General features: G+C 45.7%; 1 protein-coding gene across 9 annotated transcripts in view; it reads left to right on the forward strand.

Moving 5' to 3' along the window:
* UBE3B (ubiquitin protein ligase E3B) overlaps nt 1-24,412 on the forward strand; it is a 37,724-nt gene that overhangs the window by 598 nt on the left and 12,714 nt on the right. For 2 of the 9 annotated variants that reach the window (XM_075012430.1, XM_075012422.1), the window contains exons 2-20: nt 377-485; nt 1,628-1,721; nt 2,462-2,631; nt 2,742-2,862; nt 3,657-3,716; nt 4,085-4,189; nt 4,285-4,381; nt 4,937-5,022; nt 5,646-5,728; nt 7,555-7,660; nt 9,297-9,417; nt 11,415-11,592; nt 11,838-12,007; nt 12,783-12,950; nt 14,008-14,179; nt 15,262-15,380; nt 16,374-16,488; nt 17,063-17,162; nt 18,464-18,583. In XM_075012430.1, coding sequence (XP_074868531.1) covers nt 1,683-1,721; nt 2,462-2,631; nt 2,742-2,862; nt 3,657-3,716; nt 4,085-4,189; nt 4,285-4,381; nt 4,937-5,022; nt 5,646-5,728; nt 7,555-7,660; nt 9,297-9,417; nt 11,415-11,592; nt 11,838-12,007; nt 12,783-12,950; nt 14,008-14,179; nt 15,262-15,380; nt 16,374-16,488; nt 17,063-17,162; nt 18,464-18,583 — 2,130 coding nt within the window. In that variant the 5' untranslated portion in view covers nt 377-485; nt 1,628-1,682. Of the gene's footprint in view, nt 1-371; nt 486-1,627; nt 1,722-2,461; nt 2,632-2,741; nt 2,863-3,656; nt 3,717-4,084; nt 4,190-4,284; nt 4,382-4,936; nt 5,023-5,645; nt 5,729-7,554; nt 7,661-9,296; nt 9,418-11,414; nt 11,593-11,837; nt 12,008-12,782; nt 12,951-14,007; nt 14,180-15,261; nt 15,381-16,373; nt 16,489-17,062; nt 17,163-18,463; nt 18,584-19,150; nt 19,611-20,646; nt 20,859-20,979; nt 21,057-21,099; nt 23,165-24,412 lie in introns of those variants that run through there. The other 7 variants (XM_075012424.1, XM_075012427.1, XM_075012425.1 and 4 more) reach the window with 7 other exon arrangements.

Genomic DNA, 24,412 nt, shown 5'->3' on the forward strand with positions numbered 1-24,412 from the left:
AGTCTGGGAGTATTTGGTCTAAGGGATGGGCTCAACGTGAGGGGTCAAAGGCTGTGTGTGTGTGTGTGTGTGTGTGTGAGAGTGAGAGTGAGGAAGGGATGTTTGATTCTGTGTGATCCATTCCCCTAGCTGGAAACTGTTAAAAGTCTTGTTAACTTCTGAGGTTACCTTGTAGGGACAGGTGGCTACAGGTGGATTAGCTTTATACAGGGAGATTTGAGCGGAAAAAATGAGATAATATTCATGATAATCTTAATACTAGGTGGTTGTTCTCCTTGTCTTGTTTGTCAGGCTTTTTATGAGATTTGGTGACATGAAAGTTCTGATAGTAGAATTTCACATGAAATATAAAACTTTTCTTTATTTCCTAGAGCAGGTTTGAGACACACCACTTGCAGCTAGTGCACCAAAACTGTGATGCACCTTTCTGCTTTTTGAGCCTTGCCCAACATTTGTCCCTGTGTGCCTGCTGGACAATTTAGTAGGTGAGTATAGCCAAGACATCTGGAACAGTGTTTCTCAACCAGGGGTATGTTTACCTTTGGGGTTACACCAAGGTCTTTTGGGGGGACATCAGCTCATCTAGATATGGTAAACTCTTTCGTATGTGGCATTCTGTCATCTGGAACTCTCAATCACTGGTATTTTAACCGTTAGTAAATTTTAGTTACGTTTTCCTTAAGTACAGCATAGTGAACGTATGTACAAGTAAATACATCAAGTACAGTATAAGTACAGAAACAAAAAAGCAGTAAAGTAGCATTTTAAAGACTAACAAAATAATTCGTTAGGTGAGCTTTTGTGGGACAGACCCACTTCTTCAGACCATAGCCATACCAGAACAGACTCAATATTTAAGGCATAGAGAAGTGGGTCTGTCCCACGAAAGCTCATCTGATAATTTATTTTGTTAGTCTTTAAAGTGCTACTGGACTGCTTTTTTGTTTTGATAGTATATAAACTAGCACGACTTTCTCTCTGTTACTAATCAAAGTATAAGTACTGAGTGCGCAGTACTACTGTTGTTGGTAAATAAAGTGCTCTGCATACATTTTTGTTTGTTTTTGAATATCTAATTTCGTTTTTCTTTAGTGTTATGCATTGCTGGGTATGCTGGATATGAAAGAGCTTACTGTATTTGCTTAGTTTTACAGCAGGCTACATAAGAACACTAGTAAATAGCACACTCTAAAAGTTGATTCAGACAATGACTTGTTTTACTGCTTCATGTGCCTTACACTGAAATGTACAATATTTCTAATCCAATTTGATTATCAAATGGTAGAAGGTCAGCAAGTTTTCAGTAGTGATCTTCTATGATATTTTTGTATGTTTTTGTAAGTAGTTTTTAAGTGAGGTGTAATTAGGTGGTATGCAAAACAGATCTGACTCCTGCAAAAGGTACAGTAACCTGGAAAAGTTGAATGGCTCTTGTTTCAACAGTTTATCTTAGGACCATGTTTCTCAGCTGGTGGCTTGCTTACCCCTAAAGCAAGAAAAGTTTGGGGGTATTGAATTAAAAGAAAAGGTTGAGAAACACTGATCTAGCGCACTAAATGAAATTAACCAATCCGTGCCCACCCCCATCACCACACGCCATCTAGAACTGATGTGTTTATCTCTACAGAGGCAAAGGGAGACTACCTGAAGACAGAGCAGGTGTGGATCATGTTTGTATATGGATGAGTATCAGTATTTCTTCTGCGGAAGCAAATCCTCAGGTGTGTTAATATTCACAAAGTCGAAGTGCGGACCTATCTGTGGTTTGAATGCTCTGGAGCTGTGATTGTTGCTCTGTAAATATTGAATCTGTCTCTAAATATTTACTGAGCAATTCACCTGTTACAGATGATGTGGGGGTAGAGAAACATGCAATCGTGTTGAGGTAGTTGAGTTCAGGGCCAGTTTCAGCCTCTTTCTCCTCTGTCTGCGAGCATGCTGGAAGCAGCATGTTTAGGGTCATTAGTGACCTTATCCCAAGCAAAAGGGGTTTTCTGGAAGGACTACCATCCAGCCTTCCCCCTCTAAAAGGACAGGTCAGCTGACTACACGCAGGTGAAGTAGAGAGGTAATGGGGAAGTTTCCTACAAGACAGATGCTACATAGTCCCTCGTGTATCAAAGGGAACTCTGAGGGGTTCCCGTGACAGCTGTTTCATGTTCTAAGCCTTTAATTCTGTTGTTGACCCACTGCATTTTTTATGCCCCTGTGTGTGTTGCACTTTGACGACCTACATATCCTGCTCTGTGTTGTGTGGACAGCTCATTTCCTGTTTCTAAAGATGGACGCAGCCTGTCCAACCCAATCAAAGCAGGTGTTTTGCAGTGATGTAGGGAATTGCTCCTCCAAGCATACCTGTCCTAGGGCAATGTGTTGTGTTCATATTACTCCCAGTTCCCCAAACATACTTGCTGCCTATATTTTAACATCTGGATAACCCCCGATCTCATGTTTGTGGAAGGTTACAAAAATGTTTGGTACAGCCCAGTCCTCCAAAGCCCAGTTCCTCGATAAAGCACGTCAGGCCCGAGAGGAGCGGAGAGAGCTGAAGGAGAGAGAGCGAGCTGCCATTCAGATCCAAGCCCTGGTCAGGAGGTTTCTTTGTCGCTGCTGGCTGCAGCGGGAGATCAGGTGTGTGAAATTCCATCCACGGGCTTGGTTGCCTATTGTGAACTGAGCTATTTCTGTAGGTGATTGGTTTCTTTTATAATGCTCCTTGTCTGATTCCTCCTCTTTCCAAGGAGAGAAGTGGAGGATTTCTTTGAAATAAATGAATCTGCTTCCAGTAAAAGAAGTGCCCTTTCCATCTTCAAAATTGCCAGGAAACTGCTGTTCATTTTCAAAATTAAAGAGGACAAAGAGGTAAAGCTGCTGCTCTGACACATTTTTCTCCTTTGGTTTAAAAACATGCAAAGTAGTCTGTACATCTAATATCTCTGAACTGACACTTGGCTTGTCAAATGGCTTGTTACAGCGTGGAGGGTTCAGAGTGTGACCCACGGCTCCTTCTAGCTTGTAATGCCGTGGGGAGGATGTGGGGAGACAGCAGGACTGAGCACAGAGAGTTCTAATCCTGGCTGTGATACTCAGTTAATTTGAGCAAGTCCTTTACTAATATACCCGATGGGCCAGTTAACACTGTTGTGATACACCACCATGCTAGACCGAGAGGGTTTTGTGCAAGCCTAGGGCTCTGGTTAGGGGCAATACTGAAGAACCCTGGGTTAACTTTGCAGTGAAGACAAAGCGCAGAGAGCAACAAGTGGCATCACTGATGTCACCCCCAAAGAGTACACTGATCCTTTCTCAGGCCAAGGAGTGATCTAGATTCTTTTCCATTTTTGCTTCCTGAGACTCCTGAAATTTACTGTCCCAGGTGAAAATGATTCCACGGAACCTAGAGTGGATGGAAGTCTCACTGTGTAACTTGCAAGCAAAGCAAATGTAATCAAGCTCAATCTATAATCTAAGAGGGAGCAACTATATAGCTCAATGGGGTTTTCTTTCTTCTTATGACACTGGTATTAATCACTGCCAAACACAAAATGCTGGTCTCAGCAGAGCTTCAGTTAGTTCTGGTACAGAAGCTCTTTGCTTCCTGTAACTGACTATCCATATCGAGAAATACACTTACCTCTGTCTCTCTTTCTTTACAGAGGTTTGAAAAGTTGTGTCGCTGTATCCTGAATAGTATGGATGTAGAGAATGAACCCAAGGTCAGCAGGACAACTTTGTTAGGGGCATTTAGGTGTTTTTTTGTGTTGTTTTTTTTTTTAAGTTCATTGATCTGAAATATATAGAGTGAGAGACACTCTGGTGTCACTCAGATTCCATGGTGAACTGGTTTGATATAGTAAATACCATAGGAAAACCCAAGATAACTAGTTGCACTGTAAGGGTCCGTTGGTCCCACACAGTACAATTTACAACCGATCTTGTCATGGGCAGTGGGGTGATTCAGGTTCAGTGCTGGGATCTGTGCGGCCTGTTGAACCAGTTGTATTACAGAGTTTCCTGGGTTTGTGTTTTGGGTCAACAACAGCAGAAAAGGTTACCGCAGATTTTTGCTGTTCTTTCCCTGTAGGTGTGGTATGTGTCACTAGCACTTTCTAAGGATCTTACGCTCTTGTGGATCAAACAGATCAAAGACATTTTGTGGTCTTGCTGTGAGTTTCTCAAACAGCTTAAGGTAACACTCTTTCCTTGGGTTTAGCTCTATGTGTTGTGGTTTCACCTTGGTGTTGTAGACTTGGTTTATTAATGTTGATGATCTTGTTATTCCAGCCTGACATCCTTCAAGACTCTAAACTGGTCACTTTGCACCTCACGATGCTGGTTACCTTCACAGACACTTCCACATGGAAAATACTTAGGGGAAAAGGTCTGTGTAGTTCTTTCCAAAACCCTGTTGTAGGCACCATTCCGGCCCTTTTTTCTTCCAGGTCTTCTGGCTGCAGAAAGGGAATACTTTTCTTCTCACATACTGCCAAGTGATATGATTAATTCTGTGCAGACTGAGCCACAGAGATCCGTGCTGTGGATCAGAAAGGAGATTTTCCCTAAGATCATAACAGCTCAGTCAGTATTGCTGCTGTCTCATATTGCTCCAGTGTCATGTGGATTAAAAGGCTGTTATGACTTCCAGCTCTCTTGACCATCAAACATTTCTTTAATTGTACTCATAAAAAGATCCTGAAGAAACCTTATGGAAAAACTGGGAAAATAAATAAATAAAACCCCAAACCCTAAACATGCTATTTTAATTCAATTTCCATATCTAAAATAATCCAGAAAGCTACGAAACTCGGTGTGTTGTGCAGGGCTGCCGTGAGTTTGAGAATGAAGGCATTCGTAGACTTTTTTCATAATTCACAATGTATGACTTCAAGTATTACAGATTATATTATATGCAATTATTATTATTTTGTCTTTGCAGGAGAAACCCTGCGACCAGCCATGAACCACATCTGTGCAAATATCATGGGACATCTCAATCAGAAAGGATTTTATTCTGTGCTGCAGGTTAGTTTATGATCTTAGCAGTTGGTCTGCTTTTCAAAGCCTGCATTAAGGAAGTTCTGTGATTCTCCAACGCATTGTTCCATGCTTGGATTGAGCACGGATTGTCCATGACTCTCTCTGAGGATACTCTGCTTCTGGTCGGTAAAGCAAAAAACCACGCTCCCCTCCTTTCAGAGTGGATACCATTAATCTATATACCATTTCACCATCTCTTTAGGAGACAGAAGACAGTCATTCAATGCAGCTGGGTAGAGTTCAGAACCAGGGCTCAGGAGTCTTGAACTGTAGTCCAAGCAGTGCCATTGAACGTGTCTGATTTTAGGGAGGTTTCTTCACTGTGCTCTGCCTCAGTTTTTCCATCTGTAAAGTGGGGGTGTGAGTGTTTCACTGGCTTGTTGTGAGTCTTGCTTAAGCAAGCATGATCATAGCATACCTCTTTGAATGCATTTTTTCTGTGCTGCCGGTACCTGTACCAGAAATGCTCTGATCCAGGCCAGTGACGTGAAACAACCATATTAAGTAACACCCTTTCTGCGTTCTTTTCTATATCCCTTGAACATGACTATGCCCTTCACGAGCACAGATGGATTTTTCTCTGTAACGGGCTGCAATTTTCTTTTCAGATTGTGCTAACGAATGGCTTGGCGAGATCCAGACCATCCCTGTCCAAAGGCACTTTAACTGCAATCTTTTCTCTTGCATTGCGGTAAGGCAATAAAAGCAGCTTGGAGTGAGATGGATCCACAGTTGCTTACGGTGTCTTTCTAAAGATTTCTTTCCCTGCCAGTTTCTCATTGGCTGTGTCTACACTACAAAACTTCCAAGTACAACTTTGAAGTTGAGCATCTCTCCACACCCTACTTCAAAGTAGGGCATTACTTCCTATTCCCGGGAAGTTAACTTTGAAGTAAGGGAAAATGTGTGTAGACTCTCTCCTGGCTACTGTGAAGTAGTTTCTAACTTTGAAGTTAACTTCAAAGTTAGTTCCTGGTGTAGATGCGTCCATTGTGTTTCTCTTTGTATCTGTCTGTGAGTTTGCCGTATTAGGGTGTGATATTAATTTAGATGGAGGGCTTAATTTTTTATTATTCTGTACCTGTAAAATCAAGTGCTTATAAATCAGTTGTGATGCTCAGCTTTGGGGTTAAGCTTGGAATGGTGCATTTCTGTGTCTTGGGTAAATAGCCTGAAGGAATTGGCTTTCTTTCTTCACATGGGATCTGCACCTCCCAATAAACTGCTGGTGCACCTCTAGCTCCAAAATTATGGGTGCATGTCAAACAGGAGTGCAGATGGTCAGGCCTGTGCTAGCAGTTCAATTTGCAGGTGTAAATTTTGTCCTGGTATAATGGATTTTAGTCAGCTAAGAAACACCATCAAAACAAAAAGCAGTCAAGTAGCACTTTAAAGACTAGCAAAATAGTTTATTAGGTGAGCTTTCGTGGGACAGACCCACTTCTTCAGACCATAGCCAGACCAGAACAGACTCAATATTTAAGACACAGAGAACCAAAAACGGTACGCAAGGAGGACAAATCAGAAAAAGACAATCAAGGTGAGCAAATCAGAGAGTGGAGGGGTGGGGGGGAAGATCAAGAATTAGACTGAGTCAAGTATGACTTGACTTGACTCAGTCTAATTCTTGATCTTCCCCCCCTCCCCTCCACTCTCTGATTTGCTCACCTTGATTGTCTTTTTCTGATTTGTCCTCCTTGCGTACCGTTTTTGGTTCTCTGTGTCTTAAATATTGAGTCTGTTCTGGTCTGGCTATGGTCTGAAGAAGTGGGTCTGTCCCACGAAAGCTCACCTAATAAACTATTTTGCTAGTCTTTAAAGTGCTATTTGACTGCTTTTTGTTTTGATAGTGTATAGACTAGCACGGCTTACTCTCTGTTACTAAGAAACACCATGTGCAATCCAAACTCAGATCTGCAAAGCCCAACTCTCTTCATGGGAAAATCACTTGGGGTCAAACCATGGTGCCGAAGGAGTATCCCCGACTTCCCCAAGCTAACTCTGTGAGCAGGTTTCCTTCTGTAAGTGTCATTTCTGGGACCAGGGGACACGCTAACATCTGGTTTCTGATATTCATTCCAGCACAAGTAGAGTTGAGTTCTGATTCTGACCCCCCCCCCCCCACCGCCCCCCGACACACTGTGTGGTCTTGAATAGGTCACAATCTTTGCCTGAGTGAATGGGAACTATTTATTTATGTACTTCACCAGTATGTTGGGAGGGTTAATCTAGTTGATAGAGCTCTTCAGAGATAGGGGAGGTTCTGGGTGAGAGCTAAGGAGTAGTGTGGAATAAAGCCCCACGTTGCCTCCTGCTTCTGTCTTTCTTTGATTCCCTAAGGTCATGGTGGAGGTTGCTAGGTCGCCGTGGTAACAGAACTCATAAGGTCCTGATTCTTTTCAAACTGACCTCCTTTAATGAGAACCGAAGCTGTGGCCCGTTCTCAGACTCAGTGATAGGCTGGATTTCTTAGGAAACGTAAAACCTGGGACTGAAGTATTTTTTTTTTCTCTTCAGCCCTGTGATTGCAGCTCAATTTTCGGACAATCTCTTGAGATCATTTCTGATCCATATCATGTCAGTGCCTGCAATAGTGACCCACCTTGTTACGCTAACACCTGAGGTAAGTGAGCCACTTCATTGCAGAATTTTGAACCTTTGGCATATCTAATATGCATTAATTAGTCATTCGTGCCTCTATAGTTAAAAATACTGGTGTGTAAGGAGATGCATCAGCCTCTTAAAATTTGACAGTAAAATCTCTTTCCCCTCCAATTTGATCGTTTCCTAATGGAAGCGCATGTTCTCCCCCATCCCTTGTGGACTGAGTTTCTAATGCTATAGGAGCCGAGATAGCTCTCTTTGGTATTCTGCAGGAAACAGAATGCTGAGTGATCCCTACGGAATGGTGCACATCTTGAACTGTGGGTACATGGGGAGCCCTGGCATACAGAGAAAGGATACTGTTATAGTTAATATTTTGGACGAGGTCCCTGAAGGTCTGGTGTCTTTTCCTAGGCATAGCCAGCTGTAGGCTCCCTGCTTGACTTAATTGTTCCATACCTCAGTTTCCCCATTTATAAAGTGTCTGTGTGTCTTGTACTCTTTGGGGCAGAGTGGCTAGCATAACCAAGTCTCAGGCTCCAAAAGAGGTCCAGTCAGAGATCCACCATGCCCAGTAGCTCATTAGGCTGATGCTGTGAAGACACATCAATTTCATAGCCTGTGAGACACAGAGGTGTGACCTGGCCAACATTACACCCAGCTGTCTTCAACAGCCCGAACTGGCTGGATCAGGTACTCATTCTGCAGCTGGGTGAACTGGAGGTGGCCTTTTGATGTGAGATTGAGCAAGACTTAAACCCATGATCTTCATGACTGTAGTTATCTGCCTTTGTTTCTCAGCCACCACACTTCATGTTGCCTCTAGGTGCTCCCCTAATACAAATATTAAATAGCACAAGGCCAGAACGCTGGCGGGTTTACATTGGTATTTAGAGTGCGGTGCTCATTTCTCAGCCAATAGAAACTGGCAACAGCTGGTGAATGTAGAGCCTATTCTGCTGGGCATACAGATGAATAGGACATTATTAAGGAGATTGATCCACTCAACTCTGGACATCTCTTGGGTGGAGAGAAACTGCAAGTTTGTGGAAGCTTGACAGGCAATTTTAGGTGTAATTTTTCAGCCGTGTGTGGCACCTGAGGTTACTTGGGGCTTTTTTTGTTTGTTTGTTTTTGGTCTGGACATATTACTTTTGTGTGTCCTTGGCCTTCAATCCCCATGGTGATTTTTGACAAGGGGTGAGATAACAAAGATGGGCAAAATCATTTGTCGCATAGAGAGGGATCTTTGCTGAGTGGTGATACAGTACCCACTAATACTGTGCAATTTGTCTGTTCCCTTTCACAGCATGGGTGATTGCCAGTGAATTCCAGGGGTTGCAGGTGTTTTTTAATTACCGTAGACTCAGGACTGGTAAAGATTAGCCTTGTGATGGGCTAGAATATGCCCAGTTCACCTACAGATCTCCCCTGCAGCAGGCTCCCCCACATGCCTGTGATGTTCTTGTGAGATCGCTTCTTTAGAGCGGTTCCCTGGCATGCAGCCAGTGTGCCCCCAAATGCAGTCATTTCCTACTGGAATAAACAGGTGCCCTAAATCACTAGTGATGAGCCATATTGGGCTACTTCTGTGCGATGCTCTGTTACTTTACCTGTTAACTTCATAACCATTTAAAAAACATTTTGTTTTTCAGCGACTGGCCGTAATGGAATCCCATGACCTTTTCCGCAAATTCATCTTGTTTTTAAGTCGTGAGGCTTCATGCCGAGATGTCTGTGTGTGTTTAGAAGGAAGCCATACTCTTTGCTTACTGGGTAAGCATGCGTCTGTAATCTCAGTATGTCCCACATGAGAAGAGAAACTCCTGAGAGTCTTCCTTTGCTTTGAGGAGAGGGCCTGTGTGAGCAAAATCTGAATTCCTCTAATAAGGTCAAGAGCTCTGGATATTGAAGGCCAGTGTTTCCAAGTGTGACTGATTTGGGCGGTTTCTAAACTAGCTTGCATGATGTATGTTGCCGGGACACTTAACTGCAGGTATAATTTAAGGCATAGAAAGGTGACCAACGAGGAATTATATAGGAAGACATAGGCGAAAGAGAACCTACTACAGAAGGTTATGCAATAGAAGTTACAGCTATTCGGGCATATCTGCAGAATGAACGACAAATGAAAAATCAAACCCCTGGTATCTGGCGTAGTGGGTGGTCTGAATAGAAGAGGCGGACCCCACAGAGAATGGGGAGATGATGTAGTAGATTGGTGCGGAGCTGGTCTACAGAAACTAAGCCTCTCCGCACTGGACAGGAAAAGATGGAAGGAGATCGTGAGGGAGGCACCGGACACCAACAGGCGCTGAGCCCATGGTTGTCGATGATTGATGATAGAAAGGTAGGGCTGGAAGGGACTTCAAGAGGTCACCCAGTCTGGCCCACTGTGCTGAGGGAGGTCTAAAGTGGACCAAGAGGGTCATGTTAAGAGACCCAGGAAACAGGAGGGTGGGTGACGTTCAGGAAGAAACTCCTTTCTGTTTCTGACAGTGGCACAGCAGACGTGAAATCACTCTGCCTATGTTCATCAGAAGGGGAGCTGTGTTAGTTTGTATACACAAAAACAATGAGAAGTCCTGTGGCACTTTATAGACTGACAGACTTTTTTGGAGCACAAGCTTTCATGGGCAAAGACCTGCTTCATCAGATGACGAGGTGGGTCTTTGCCCATGAAAGATTATGCTCTAAAAAATCTGGTAGTCTATAGGGTGCCACAGGACTTCTCGTTGTTCCTGCCTACATTGATAGGCTACTGAAACTAGCTGAGCTCACGCCAACTCTCTGGAAACAGGGGAGCTGTAGTAATGAATGAATGAGCATGGCCTCTGGATTCTCTAGCCTGGTTGCAGTTAGGAGCTCTCTATTTCATGTAATGCCACACATGAAGTGCTGACGGGAAGAAAATGAGATGACTAGGTGGGAGGGGATGTGTCCTGTGCTCGCAAAAAGCATCACCCTGGCGTGTGATGGATGTGCTGGTAACTGGGCTGAAACCAGCCACTTCTATGGAACAAGTCAGTGAACAACCATCAGAGAGCAAGAGACAAATTGTGGTCACTGGACAATTGGTTTGGATCAGAATCAGTTTAAGGAGCGGCCCTCGAGGCCTGCTCAAACCCTGTGTGAATGAGAGCAGTGCCAGGGATACTGTGTTCACTGAGCATCACGGGCTGTGGAGGATTTACAGGTTCCAAGGCCAGAAGAGTCCACTGATGTTGTCTAGCTGGATGTCTTCTATAAGGCCAGGGTGCTTTCCCCAAAAATTCTTACAACAGATCTTTTGGAAAACCATCCAGTCCTAATTTTAAAATGGTCAGTTACAGATAGTGCAGCGTGCACCTTGGAGAGTTGTTCACATGGTTAATTGCTCTGACTAGTACCTGCACCTGCTTAATGCCAGACCTGAATTTGGCATGGTTTCAGTAGCCCATTCAGTCCCCCAGTTTGCTTTGTGACACTGCAGCAGTACAGAGATCCCACGTTAACGACAGAAAGAATTTTCGCCCTTCCTTCAGGGAGAGCAGGATCCCGCCCAGGCTGATGGGTTGCACTGGGTCATTGTTTAGTTAACCAGTAATCAAGGAGGGGATTACGAACAGAGGGTCTAGAGCACTGGAGAGCAGGCAGGTAGGGTACAGCCCAGCACTGTTAAGAAGTGAAGAGGGGGTGGCGAGAGACCCCCTTGTGTCTCCAGGAAAGGTGTTCTGCTCACTCCCTTGCAAATGTCACTCCTCTTCAAAGGGCTGCTACTGGTCCCTTTTCAGGTAACCTCGTTTACCTGGGCTCCTTGAATGACAAGGTGCTGGAGGAGGAGACAGCTCACTTTGTGAGCGTGCTTATTCACATGCTCTCGTACTGCCAGAAGTATGTGTCGCAAAAGAAGTCCAACCTCACGCACTGGCACCCTGTCCTCGGCTGGTTCTCCCAGACTGTGGATTATGGGTAAGTGAACAGGACTTCTGAGACAAGTAAGCCTGAGATTTTTTTTTATAACTCAGCCAACTTACGCCTGCGCTCTGTCACTGCTAGGAAGGACAGCATGGCAATCGTAACGCCTTGCATGTCCTGAGTTCTATTGTACTTGTACAACCTTAACACCACATTCATATGGTGCTTGCTAGATGGGATAAAGCCACTGTTACAACCTCTCTCTCTCTCCCCACCCCTTGCTCTGACTTTTCTTCTAGGTTAAATGAGTCCATGCCTCTGCTCACGAAGCAGCTGCAGCATCTCTGGGGAGTCCACCTAATTAGAATCCTCTTCAGTGATGTTCTCAGCAAGAAGCTGGTGGAGACTCAGGATCCAACTCACCCGTCAGGACAACCTGCTTCCCCACAGAGCAGCCTTCCCATGAAAAGTCAGTTCATTTCAGACCACGGCCATGGCATGGGCTGAGTGTCATCTCTCTCGATGGCAAAAGTTTGACTTTACTCCCTTTTGTCAAAGGCTTTGAGTTTTATTGCAGTACTGTTAGAGGCAAATTCATTCCAGGCTCCAATCCCTGTTCTGATTACTCTAGGTTCTTGGGGACCACTTGCCTGTTTTCAAGCAGGATTCAAATCGTTTCTCAAATGGTTTGAAAGTGAAAACACAATTCAGTCATTCCCCTCTGCCTGTTGTGGTTACAAACGTAACCTTGTCGTGCTTGGCTAATAGCCCTGCTTCACAGGTGGAAACTGGCACAGAGAGGTGAAGTGACTTGCCCATGGTTAAACAATGAATCGTTGGCAGAGTCTGAATTACAGCTCTGGAATTCTGGGTCTCTGTCTCTTGATCTCGCCCACTATAACTCTTCTGGAGCAGTGTATTCTAGATACGTGTGAGATATTATAGCACAACCATTAATTGCTATTACATTTGGATAAAGTATGAAACTAGAGAATGACTAGTGAAGAATCTCCATGTCACCAGAGAACTTTGTGGTGTTTATGAAATGGAGAATCTTCTGGTAAAACATCCTGCCTTGGGAATTCACTGAAATCTGCAGTCCTGTGGCATGACCCACTCAACTGGTTACTGTCCTTGCTAACCCCCACACCCCATTGTTGGGTGACCCAGCATAAGACACTGCATAGTGATGAATGTCTGTCCCGTAGACCTGTGTGCATGCATCTCCCTTTCTCTCCCATCAGACCTTTTCAAGCGAGCCTTCCAGAAGTCTGCCTCTGTTCGCAACATCTTGAAGCCAGTTGGAGGCAAGCGGGTAGATTCAGCAGAGGTGCAGAAGGTGTGCAGTATCTGTGTGCTGTACCAAACCACACTGACGACTCTAACGCAGATCCGGCTGCAGATACTCACGGGTCAGTGGGGTGAGGGGGTGTGGGAGTTTTTAATCAAAACGCCTTTTAAAATTGGGGAAGAATCATCTAAAGAGCTAAAAGTGCACCTCTCACTGATTCCTTTGGCTCTGCTACTAGCTGTACTTGACAGGGCTGGATGGAAAGTGTGTTCTACCCTGGATCATCCCGCTGATTAATAGCGTTCATCGCTCCTTTATCAAATACAAATGAAAACAAGTTCTGCTCTAATGAAACCTGCTTACTTCTTATCCACTATGCAGCTGGCTTGATGTCTTTGCATAATCCCCATTGGTACTAGTCTTTTGTGGTGATCCTGTTGATTGCTTCATTTGTATTAAGAACAAATTATTTATCTTACTAGAGAGGAGGTAGGAGGTGGTGAGCAGTGTTGTAGCCAGTAGCACTAACAGGAAACTGGCAGTCCAGACTCCTGGCTTCTGTTCCTAGCTCTGCCATTGTGACCTTGAGCAACATGCATAGCCTTGTCTTTTGTGCCTTTCTTCACCATCTGTACAGTGGGAACCATAATGACGGTATTATAAAGGATTTCATTATTTGATGCTGCCCAGTGCTGTGAATTCTTTAACTGAAAGGTGCTCTAGATGTGCAAAGTATTATTAGATCATTAAGAGGCTTCCTTCAGGTCTCATTGGGATTGTAGAACACCTGTTCATGTGAATTGCATCCAGGAACACTGTGTGACTTTCCTCTGTACTGGTAGTTAGTTTTGAAAATTTAAGAAAAAAAAAAACCCAAGAAGTCCTGTGGCACCTCATAGGCCAACAGATACTTTGGAGCATAAGCTTTCGTGGCGGACGAAGCAGGTCTTTGCCCATGAAAACTTGTGCTCCAAAGTATCTGTTAGTCTATAAGGTGCCACAGGACTTCTTGTTGTTTTTGAAGATACAGACTAGCACGGCTACCTCTCTGAAAATTAAACTGTTATCTGCAGTGGGTCATATTTGTCTTCCCCTGCATACAGGGGAACGAGCTGTATTAATGTTATTAATTAACAGTATTAAGACTTTCTTTCTGTCTTTCTCCCTCCTTCCTGTAGGCCTCACTTATCTTGATGACCTGTTGCCCAAATTGTGGGCGTTTATCTGTGAGCTGGGACCCCAGGGCGGATTAAAACTCTTCTTGGAATGTTTGAACAATGACACTGAGGAATCCAAGAGGCTGCTGGCTATGCTGACGCTCTTTTGCGACTGTTCAAGACACCTGATCACGTAGGTTGCTAACAGATGGCTTTTCCTATGGAATGTTCTCTGGGTGGCAGGGTGGAGAGCCAAAAAGCTGCTGTAATTACCTATGGGGAATTAAAATGCAGGAGCCAAACCGCATGCTTTGCAAAGAGTGGCGTGTAAGGGATGGACATGGGATAGGAGAGGTTACTAGGTGCTCCAGCGGCAGTGGGCAGCTTGCAGCCCTTTGAGGTTCTACGTGTGGCCCATGAGACATTTTGTTTACCGTTGCCCATGTGCAGGGTTGCCAGATTCCACCCGTTTCTGTCTGTGTTTTCTTCCTACCCGTTCTACTAAGTGATGTGTGTGCAGAGAAAGGGCATGGACATGAGGCGCGAGCTGATTACACGCAACATTGACTGTGAGAGCTGGGTACTCCCTCTGCAGCCAATCAAAGTGCTGCTACAGTTCATTTGGCACGCACTACAAATTCTAGATCAGCACAGTTAGCAAAACTACCCTGTCCAAGGAGACCGTCTTTGCTATGACAATCTTGTGGCCCGTTGAGAGGAAGAAGGCCACTTGTGCAGCCCACCCCCTAGTCTAGGTTGCCCATCACTGTGCTACAGCATCGAGTGCCCTAGGAATACATTTTCTCAATGCTGGTGTGCTGCAGTTGCATCCAAGCACAAGGGAAATTCTTCCGAGGCGCACGCATTTTCTGGCTGACAGGAAGCTCCACTGGAAGCCTGTATACCTGGGTCTGTTCCCAGCTCCACTGCCAACTCTGTGACCTTGGGCCACCTCCTTGCCTGCACAGAAAGTCTTCTCCTCTGTAAAATGAAGATAATTCTACTCACCCACCTTGTTTAGGTCCTTTGTGAGTTATAAGTGAAAAGCCCTCTCCAAGTATGTTACTATTTGAGGCACAGTTTCTTTCTCCAACTTCTGCTGTCTTATGTTAAACTCAGATAATGATTAAAATCAATAATACTGTTTGATAGGGGTTTACCTCTGGTCTTAGCTGTCACAGGAAATGAGAATTCCCTCTAAATGTGTCAGGCAAAATGCACTCTCAAAGAGCCTTTCAAAAGGGAAACAAAACAACATTTGGTTTCCTCTTCCAGAATTCTTGACGACATTGAAGTCTATGAAGAGCAGATCTCGTTCAAGGTGGAAGAGCTTGTTACCATCTCCTCTTTCCTAAATTCCTTTGTGTTTAAGATGATCTGGGAGGGAATTGTGGGTAAGTGCTCCAGCAGAGTGATTGTAGGGACCAGGATAATTACTTTAGAAGTGGATTAATCCATTCATTACTGCCAATGTGCTGGAGTGACTGGATGTTGTTAAGAGAAATAATTACAAATTCTTAGGATAGCAAGCAGTCCTGTAGCACTTTAGAGACTAACAAATGTAGCACGTCCTGAGCTTTCACCTGATGAAGTGAGTTTGTGTGTGAAGCTACAGACTAACATAGCTACCACTCTGAAATTCTTAGGATGTTTGAAATGAAACAGTCCACCATTCAAGTGTTCGAATACCTGTTCCATGTTGGGTTACCATGTAAAAACCCACCAGCCAGTGTGTTATTACAGGAGAATTTATGGGACATCATTTTCAAAACCTGCACCTTTTCTAAAACAACACTTAGCTCCATCCTCTTGTAATTACGTGTACAAACCCAGCGATTGCATGGTTTGTGTATGCAGTGACCTGCACGTGCAGCCTCGCCAGGCCTAGCAATGGATACATTTTCTCTTAATGATTGTGAAAAACAGGAATTACATTACCGGTCACAGAGAGGTAGTAGTGGGGAGGGAATAAGACCGCTAAGTGCACATGGTTTCTGGTGGTCAATAGATTCCAGTAAAGCATGGCTGTACCGGCTACTGCAGCTCTGTGAGGTTTCAGAGAGGAATATACTCCCACTTGGGGGAAGTTTGTGCCGAATCAGAAGATTATTGGATACCTGTGTGTATAGCACACAGACCTAAGCGTGTTTACCCTGTGCTGGTTGTGGTAGCCAGTAACAGGGCCCAGGGATTCAAGTCCGGATTCTAGGAGGCATCAGGCAGTTCATGTGAGCGAGAGGCTGAGACCCTGCAGTTCCCTCAAAGCCAGTGGAGATGGAGGACACTTTGCCTCTTGTTTGACCTGGGAAAAGTGTGGCTCTCTGCTTTGTGCTGGTCACTGGTATGGGAGGCACTGGACACCACTTCCACGGTTGTCTCTTTTGTAGAGAATGCCAAAGGAGAGACGCTGGAGTTGTTCCACTCTGTTCATGGCTGGCTGATGGTCTTGTACGAAAGGGACTGTCGCCGGCGGTTTGCTCCCGAGGACCACTGGTTGCGAAAGTGAGTGCTGGGCCCTCACTCAGGGCCACGTCCGACTGTTTGGCGCTCTCAGCCTGGCAGTTCTTGACTCGACTGGTTTGGACTGTGAATTTACTAGACATAGACTCACACAAACTTAGAACACTAGAACCAAAAGGGACCTTGAGAGGTCGTCCAGTCCAGTCACCAGCCCTCACGGCAGGACCACGCACTGTCTCTAGACCATCCCTGATAGGGGTCTATCAAACCTGCTCTTAAATATCTCCAGCGATGGGGATTCCACAATCTCATGGAACTTTCCTTATTGGTCTTCCCTGCTAGCCCCAGGCCAGGGTGGTTCCCTGTGCTCCCTTTGCCTTGCTTTGCTGTAAAAAGTCCTCGGTGGTGGAGCTTCCCTTTCATGCGTAGGGTGATAATTCTCCGTGTGGCAGCATCGCTCGCACAGGCTCCACACTTCAGAAGCCCCCAGGGCCCACTTTTGGAAAGGATTTAAGCTCCTAGATCTCTTCAGTGCTTTTACTGCCACTGACTTTGCCAAGCTCCATTTTCCCTGTGTGTTTCTTGGGAGCTCTGAATGTGTCTCTTGCTTTTTAAGGGACCTGAAGCCTAGCGTGCTCTTCCAGGAGCTGGACAAAGACAAGAAGCGAGCTCAGCTGCTCTTGCAGTACATCCCGCACGTCATCCCCCATAAGAACGTGAGTGGGACCTGGGCAGGAGGGCGTTGAGCCTTGTGTGCTCTGCTGCTGCCCATCCTGGAGGTTGGGGGGCGTTGCTTCCTGCTGCTGCGGTGAAGCAGAGCACATGGGCTCCCCCTGCTGTTGTCCCACGCCAGACCTCTTAGTATTCCCCTGGGTCCCGTCCATAGGATGGTTGGGGCCTCCAAATTTTGGGGCATGAGGCGTCTGCCCCCAAAACCACCCTGTGGATGGTATGGTTCTAACAGACGGTGCAGGGGACACAGAGGTCTGGACAGGATCTCTCTGCGCTGCCCCTGCCCAGGCACTGGGAGCCCAGGCTTGGCGCATACCCTGTTCTTTCTCCGACTGCAGACAGGGCTCTCCTTGGCAGTGGAGGCTCTGGGACACACCAGGGTGGGGTAGAGCCCAGAGAGCACAGGGGGAGAAGCTGTGTGCCCCAGACCCACTGCTGCCTCTGCAAAGCTCCAGCTGCAGCTCAGGGGCCAAGCTCAGCACAGCCATGTGCTTCTTTCCCTCACTGCAGCTCCACAAATTTGCCTGCAGCTGGAGCTCTCTATGGGGTGAGGGGCACCGGGGCCTGGGGTGCTGCCCAGCGTGAGGAAAGAAGTTGGCAGTAAGAGTTATGCAAGTTGCAGATATTCCCCATTAACATGAAGTCAACGGATCTGTGCTCAGCCAAATGCTGCTATTAACCAAAATGCATCTGTCTGAGCGTGGCTAATTACCAGCGTCCACTGCAGCTCCTTGGTGTTAAATGTCTCTTTATTGTTGGGTGGGGCGGGAATCTTGTTTGCAAAGGCAGCTCCTTCATCCCAGCAGTTCATCCTGGCAGCAGTGCCCCAGCTGGCTGCCGGAGCCCGCCCAGAGAGCAGGATGACTGCAGCCTTGCCATGCTGTCTCTTTCTCAACTGCATCCTGCTGGCTCCTGGGATCAAAGGAGGGTTTTCCTCTGGCCAGCTGTCTTGTGCGCTAAGTGGGCACTTTACTAAATAAAACACAGCAGCTGGTCTCTTACTCATGGAGGGCATAATGCCAGAAAGATAGCATGGGCCAGATTACGCTCCCTTTCTGTGGGTAGGACTTGCTGAAACCAGGGAGTCTGCCCACCTGCGCAGGGCACGTGGGATTTAAGCCAGGGTATAATTTCCCTGAGGTAGATTTTCGTCCTTTGTATCTCGGGTTGGGAAAGTAGCAGCATTGTTCTGCTCCGTTTGTCTGGCTCGTACTGACAGGTGGGTGAGCAGCAGGTCCGATGCTGGACAGACACTTACAACCTGGCCTCTCTTGGATTGTTTTAGAGGGTTCTTCTTTTCCGGAACATGGTGACAAAAGAGAAGGAGAAGCTTGGGCTGGTTGAAACCAGCTCTGCATCGCCTCATGTCACGCACATCACTATCCGCCGCTCACGCATGCTGGAGGTAAGTGGCGCAGCCTGAGAAGCGTATCAGCAGCCGGGAGCCTGGTTTGGCTGGTGACAGCACTGTGAATATGTGATTCTGGGCTTGCCTGGGTCTTGCTCTAAGTACTCTGTGGTGCCCCTTGCCATAGTCTGTGGGCATGCTGCTGCTTTGGTAGCTGCGGGCCCCTTTGAAATGCCGCAGCACCGCCACTCTGGCTGCCCTCTGCTGTCAGGAAGAGGTGAGTGGGGCCAGCACTGCTGGCTGACTGCCCTTGGCTCCATCCCTTCTGGATTTGCCACCCCGACCTTGCCCTGGGCTTGCAGCACCTGTCGGCCCCGCTGCCTACGTGCACATGACAGGTTGGAAGTGACTACTGGGCCCCCTCTTTCTTACTGGGTCGAAGGTTAAATAAGTGCCTCAGAATCTCCTAACACGGGTGGGCGGGGGGATCTGTGAGCTCCGTCCCAGACTGTGCCGAGTCCCCTCAGAACTAAGCGTGCCCAGGCGCATGCTTTGTACACCTTGCAGAAGCCAAAAGGATTGAGGGGTGGAATCAGCGTTGGTTGTGCTTGTTTCCATTTTCAGTAGGGGTGGGCTCATTCTCTTTGCTGCTGTGGATGGCTCTCCTGTGGAAAGCTCCTGGAGGCACCTAGTAGAAACTACAGGGTTCTGCCTCTCTTTTCCATTAAGCTGTAATAAACTGTGGAAGTTTCCCTTCTATGCTGTGATCAGACCCTGGGACTTTCCATTCTTCTGGGTTATCTATGCACGTGGCAGCTTTGCTGAGTGAGCCAGTATGTACTGACCTGTTTGAAGGTACTACCGGAGCAGCGGTGTCCAAGCTTCTAGACGACCCCCTACTTTTGGTTTTCACTCAATGCCCGTGGCCAACCCCCATTTTTGCTTGAAATAAATGTAACCCTTTGCACTCATATTTATATCATTGTTCATGATCAACTAACTTGTAATTAGTTTACTCCTGTCTCTTGTGCATATGGGGGCGATTGAAAAAATGCATAAAATTAAATATTTTATTTTACTGAACATTTCCAAATGAACAAAAAAGTCAGTGTGTATATTTTAATCAACGTTTTTATAATGTACATCACGAAAATATTGCAACTTCAAACCACTTCAGAACTAACTCAAACTTGACCCCACTGCAGTAAACAGAATGAGACAGCCATATACCGGTAAATAACAGTTAACCAAGTGACTTTTTTTTTCAGTCATTTACAGTAAACCCTTGACTTAACGGACTAAGCGGGGAGGGGTGTCCGTTAAACCCAAAAGTCCGTTAAATCCAAGGGTTTACTACCCACTACACCCACCCGGCTCCCCCAGCCCCAGTCCTCCCCTCCCTGCAAAAAATGCCGGCAACTCACCGCTGCTGGGGCTGGAAAGGCTGCTGCCGCTGGAGGAGCCGCCGGAGCCCTGCCACTGTGGCTGGAGCCTCTGCTGCAGCTGAAAAGTCCACCATGGCTGCTGGAGACCCACCATGGCTGGAGCCGCCAGACCCACCGTGGCTGGAGACTCTGCTGTGGTTGGGGCCCTGCCACAGCTGGATCCTTGCTGCAGCTGGAGCCTCATCGCCACTGGAAACGCTGCTGCAGCTGGAGCTGCTGGATACACAGCTGGGTCCCCTCTGGGGCTGGAGCCTCTCGTAGCCTGGAGGAGCAGCCATGTGCCTCTCCCACCAGGGATGGGGCATGTATGCGAGTGCGCCCCATGTATGGCAGCTCCGATGGCGGCGGCATTCCTGGCTGTGGCGCAGGCTCCAGCTGCCACAGCTCCACGTGACTGGCCCTTCCAGCCACAGCAGCAATAGCTCAGGCTCCAGGGGCTCTGGAAGTCCTCTAACGTTCTTTTGGGGGGGGCGTGGTGGGGGGATTTAGGATTTTACAGGCCCTGATTAAGCAGTCTTTGGGAACAATGGGGGGTGCTGGCAGGCACACTATATTGGGGTTCATAAAATCAAGGGTTTACTGTACTTCTGAAGACAAACAGTAATTTAAACAAGTACAAGCAATTTGAGTTGAATTAATTTAATGAGATGGGTGATACTGTTTTTCCCTCACAAGTGCAAAAGTTCTTGGTTTGAAGGATGAAAGAGCACAAGGAAAGTCACTTCCCACTTGCAGACAACTGCACTGGTTTTGTTTTGAATCCAATGAGAGTTGAAAAACCAGCTTTGCGAAGATAAGTAGAAAGAAAGAGAGTGATCAAGGCAGCAGTTTTTTTCCTACTTTGCAGTAAATGGGGAGGTATTTTATCCAAAACTCTTCAAGACCCGTGATTTCGAAATTCTCCTTTGCACTTGAATTGCACCTCGATTTGACGCCTTGTTCCTGTAAAAGGGTCTCGCAATGAATCCACATCTGTGCTGAATAAATTTCGCACCAATTTTCAAACAGGATTACCCAAGATGTCTTCTGGAAAACAGTGCATGAGCTGCTCAGCAAGGACACCAGATGAACCGTAATTCTATTCTTTTGATTAAGGTAATGCTGATTAAGACCTTCCTTTTCACGTAGGAGCTCATTGAGATGAGGGAATGATGAAAAGTTTCCAGCTGGAAGTCGGTGGTTCCGAAGCTGAATTGTCTCCATAAAAGCTCTGATTGCATCGAAGTTGGCAATGAAGTTTGTGTTTCTTCTTTGCAGCTTCAAATTGAGTTTGCTGATAGCCTCAAAAATGTCCACAAGGTACGCCAGTGAAAGCTGAAATATTTTGTCTGTGGAAGCATGATGCAATTCCTCTTTTTTTTCTAACCTTGGAGAAAAGTTTCCACTTCATGCTTGAGTTTGTAGAGTCAGCTCAGCTGCTATCCTTTTGAGAGCCAGCTATTTTGGAATTCTTTTGTGGAATGCTATTGTGGGGAAAAAAAGAGCTTAATGATAAGCTCCCAAATCTGCACAAAGAGCTGCAAAAAGCCTTGTATTTAATGCTCTTCTTTCTCAAAATTGACAACTTTGATTGCCAAATTGAGTGAATTACGCAGGTCATCTGGAAGGGGCTTAGTAGCCAAGGTTTGTTTGTGGATGAGGCAGTGTGTCCCAGTTAGTGGCTGGCTTTCTTTTCTTTGACCAGCGTCACAAATGCAGCGTGAGAACCAAGCATCGCTGGGGCACTGTCGGTGCAAATGCAGACTAGCTTGTCCCATGAAAAGACCATTTTCTTGGAAAAAGGTCAGAAACTATTGCCAAAATGTCAGATGCCTATGAAGTGGGCTCCGGTGCTTCTGAGACAAGCATTTCCTCTTTCACAGCTCCATCATCCACAAATCAAGAGTGTACAAGCAACTGACAGCATTGAGCTTCATCAGTGGTATCGTTGCACTGAATTGCAAAAACCCCGATGCTTTTATTTTTTCCAGAACTTATCGTTACGTCCTCTGCAGGTTCCTCAATGCGACACTTCCCTGTGTTATCAGACAGTGAAATTTTTGATGACTTTTCCTGACTTTTAACACCAAGCACAGTATTCACAGCACTCAACAAGCACAGTTTCACAAGCGTCTCTCCAATCCTGTGAGCTTTTGTTGCTTTGGCAATGAGTAGTGACAGCTCGTAAGATTTTCTCCCAGTTTAGCTGTCTCCCAATGAAGAGCTCCGTTGATGTCCAGCTTCATGTGTTTCAAGCATTGAAGTTTGGCAGCAGAAGATTCTTCTGGCTTGTCTTTCAATGCCTTGTGGTTTGTCTCCAAAGGTTGCTTTGAACAGCTAGGTCTCATGGCATCGTTGCTGAGAACTCTAGGGCGTATGATGCACTGAGGGAGGTCAATCTCATTTTTTTTCAGTGATGGAGAAGCCACAGTTGATATACTCTTTATCATAATTTCCTTTTCTTTTGTCACTGACATGTCAACAAAAAAAAAAAAAGAAAAAAATGTCCTTGGGCCTTCCATATATCAGAAAAATTTCAGCCTCTCAGCTCATCGGAATTGAATAAAATACCATAAAAATTTCTTATATATACAGAGAGAGAGAGAATTAACAGTGATTTCTTTTTTTGGTGACCTAACTCTACGTGCTAAATTTAATACATATCCATGTTTAATTAAAACAGTTATAAACAAGTGAAAAGCATTACACACACACACAAAGACAGACAGGGCAAACTATTATAGGCCTATAATCGCTATTTAAAATGTAAAAAGAATAGAATGTACCTCCTGCTGGAAGAAATAACAAATAACACAGAGGCTATCCTGACAGTGAATATCAGGAAACTGAGCAGAACATGTGATTTGAAGAGGACGTGAATGATTTTCCAAGAAAGCAAGTGAAAGGTGGAGAATGTTGGCATTTGCAGAAATATCTGTGATACAAAGAAGGTAGCTGTACGTGCGTTGGCTGCCCCTGTATTAAAAATAATTCTCTTTCTGCTTTAAAGAATATGCAGGGATGCTGCAGGGTGCTTTTTAATTGGTGACGAATAAAGCCAACAAATGGTGAAATTGAACTGCTCCAATTTTTTAATATTTGTACTGGATGAAGAGTTCTGAGAGGTGCTTATAGAAGAGATGATTAAATGCAGCTAAACAAATTGAGTATTTCAGCTGAATTTAACTTTAAAAATTGAATCATTTTTCATGGCCTCATGTTCCTTTCCTCCCTGAACCTCTACATGCCCCTTCCCGTGGGAGGTGTGCCCCCCTCCCACACCAGTTTGAGGCCTTTGGGGAGAGACCATATGTCTGGTTAGTCATGCGTCAGCATACGACCCCTTTAGGAGCATGGGGATCAGCAGAAAAATACTAGATTCAGGGGGTGGGAGGGTATAAGGGGGTGTTACCTGTTGTGTTCACCGCAGGAGCAGACAGAGCACTCTTCAGCTCAGGATCTCCTCAGTCAACAGGCTTTTTTTTTTTTTTTTTTTAAAAACCAGTTTCAGTTGGGATTTTCTAACATTTATTCCTGACTTAGCTGTGTCCCCACTTGCATCACACCTGAGTCAGGGTCTATTCAAATTGCCATGTGCTGGGATACTGGAGCTGAGACCTGGAGTTCCATCTAATCTTTTCCATCCATATGCATTTTTTTTTTTCTATTTGTTGCTGACAGAGTTCCCAGCGCCAGACCAGCCTGCAGTGGTATCTGCTAAGCTCCAACCATGGTACAGAATAATTTTTTATGTGCACTGAGGCACATGCTAACGTGCACCACGACCGGAAACATACAGCCTAGCGGTGGGCACTCTGCTTATCAGCTGGGTGGTGTTTGCATCTCTCCTGAGCGGCCATACAATTGAACAGCGTACAGGGAATGCTGGGTTGCAGGCACACATCCCAGGCCACTCGGTTGCTCTGGTTCTTCACGTCATGCTCCCTTGAGCTCACCTTTGCACTAGGATCTTACTCATCATAGGATTCACTAGTTTCAGTAAGGCACAAGCCAGCGAGCCTATGGACAATAAGAGAACTTGTAAGTGATGCTGTGCGACCCTGACCCTGCGGCCCCTCCCCACCTGCCTTTGTCTAACTGAAGAGTTCCAGCTTCTGAGTAAGGATTTCAGTTCTCTTGTCACCTGTCTTTATTCCTGTGGCCCTTTCCCCTCTGGTTGCCTCTTAGGCACTTAAATACTCTACAAGTAACTGAGAAGTGTGGTGTGCAAAGCTGTAATTGTGATTAGTTTTGCTCTGTCCAGTTGTACTAACCATAACTACACAATCATACACTAGTTGTTGTTCCTTTTCCTTTTCCACACCACGGCGCAAGGAGTTTTTCTACCTTTGAAGTGCTGCTTCAAGGAGAAGGTAGATTTCTTCCCGGAAATCCTGGGCATGGTGATTTCTAGTCCTCATATGCAACAGCTTATTCAGGACACTTAGCATGTTGCTGTGTC

Source organism: Carettochelys insculpta, chromosome 18 (genome assembly GCF_033958435.1).
Source record: "Carettochelys insculpta isolate YL-2023 chromosome 18, ASM3395843v1, whole genome shotgun sequence".
Classification (NCBI taxonomy): Eukaryota; Metazoa; Chordata; order Testudines; family Carettochelyidae; genus Carettochelys; species Carettochelys insculpta.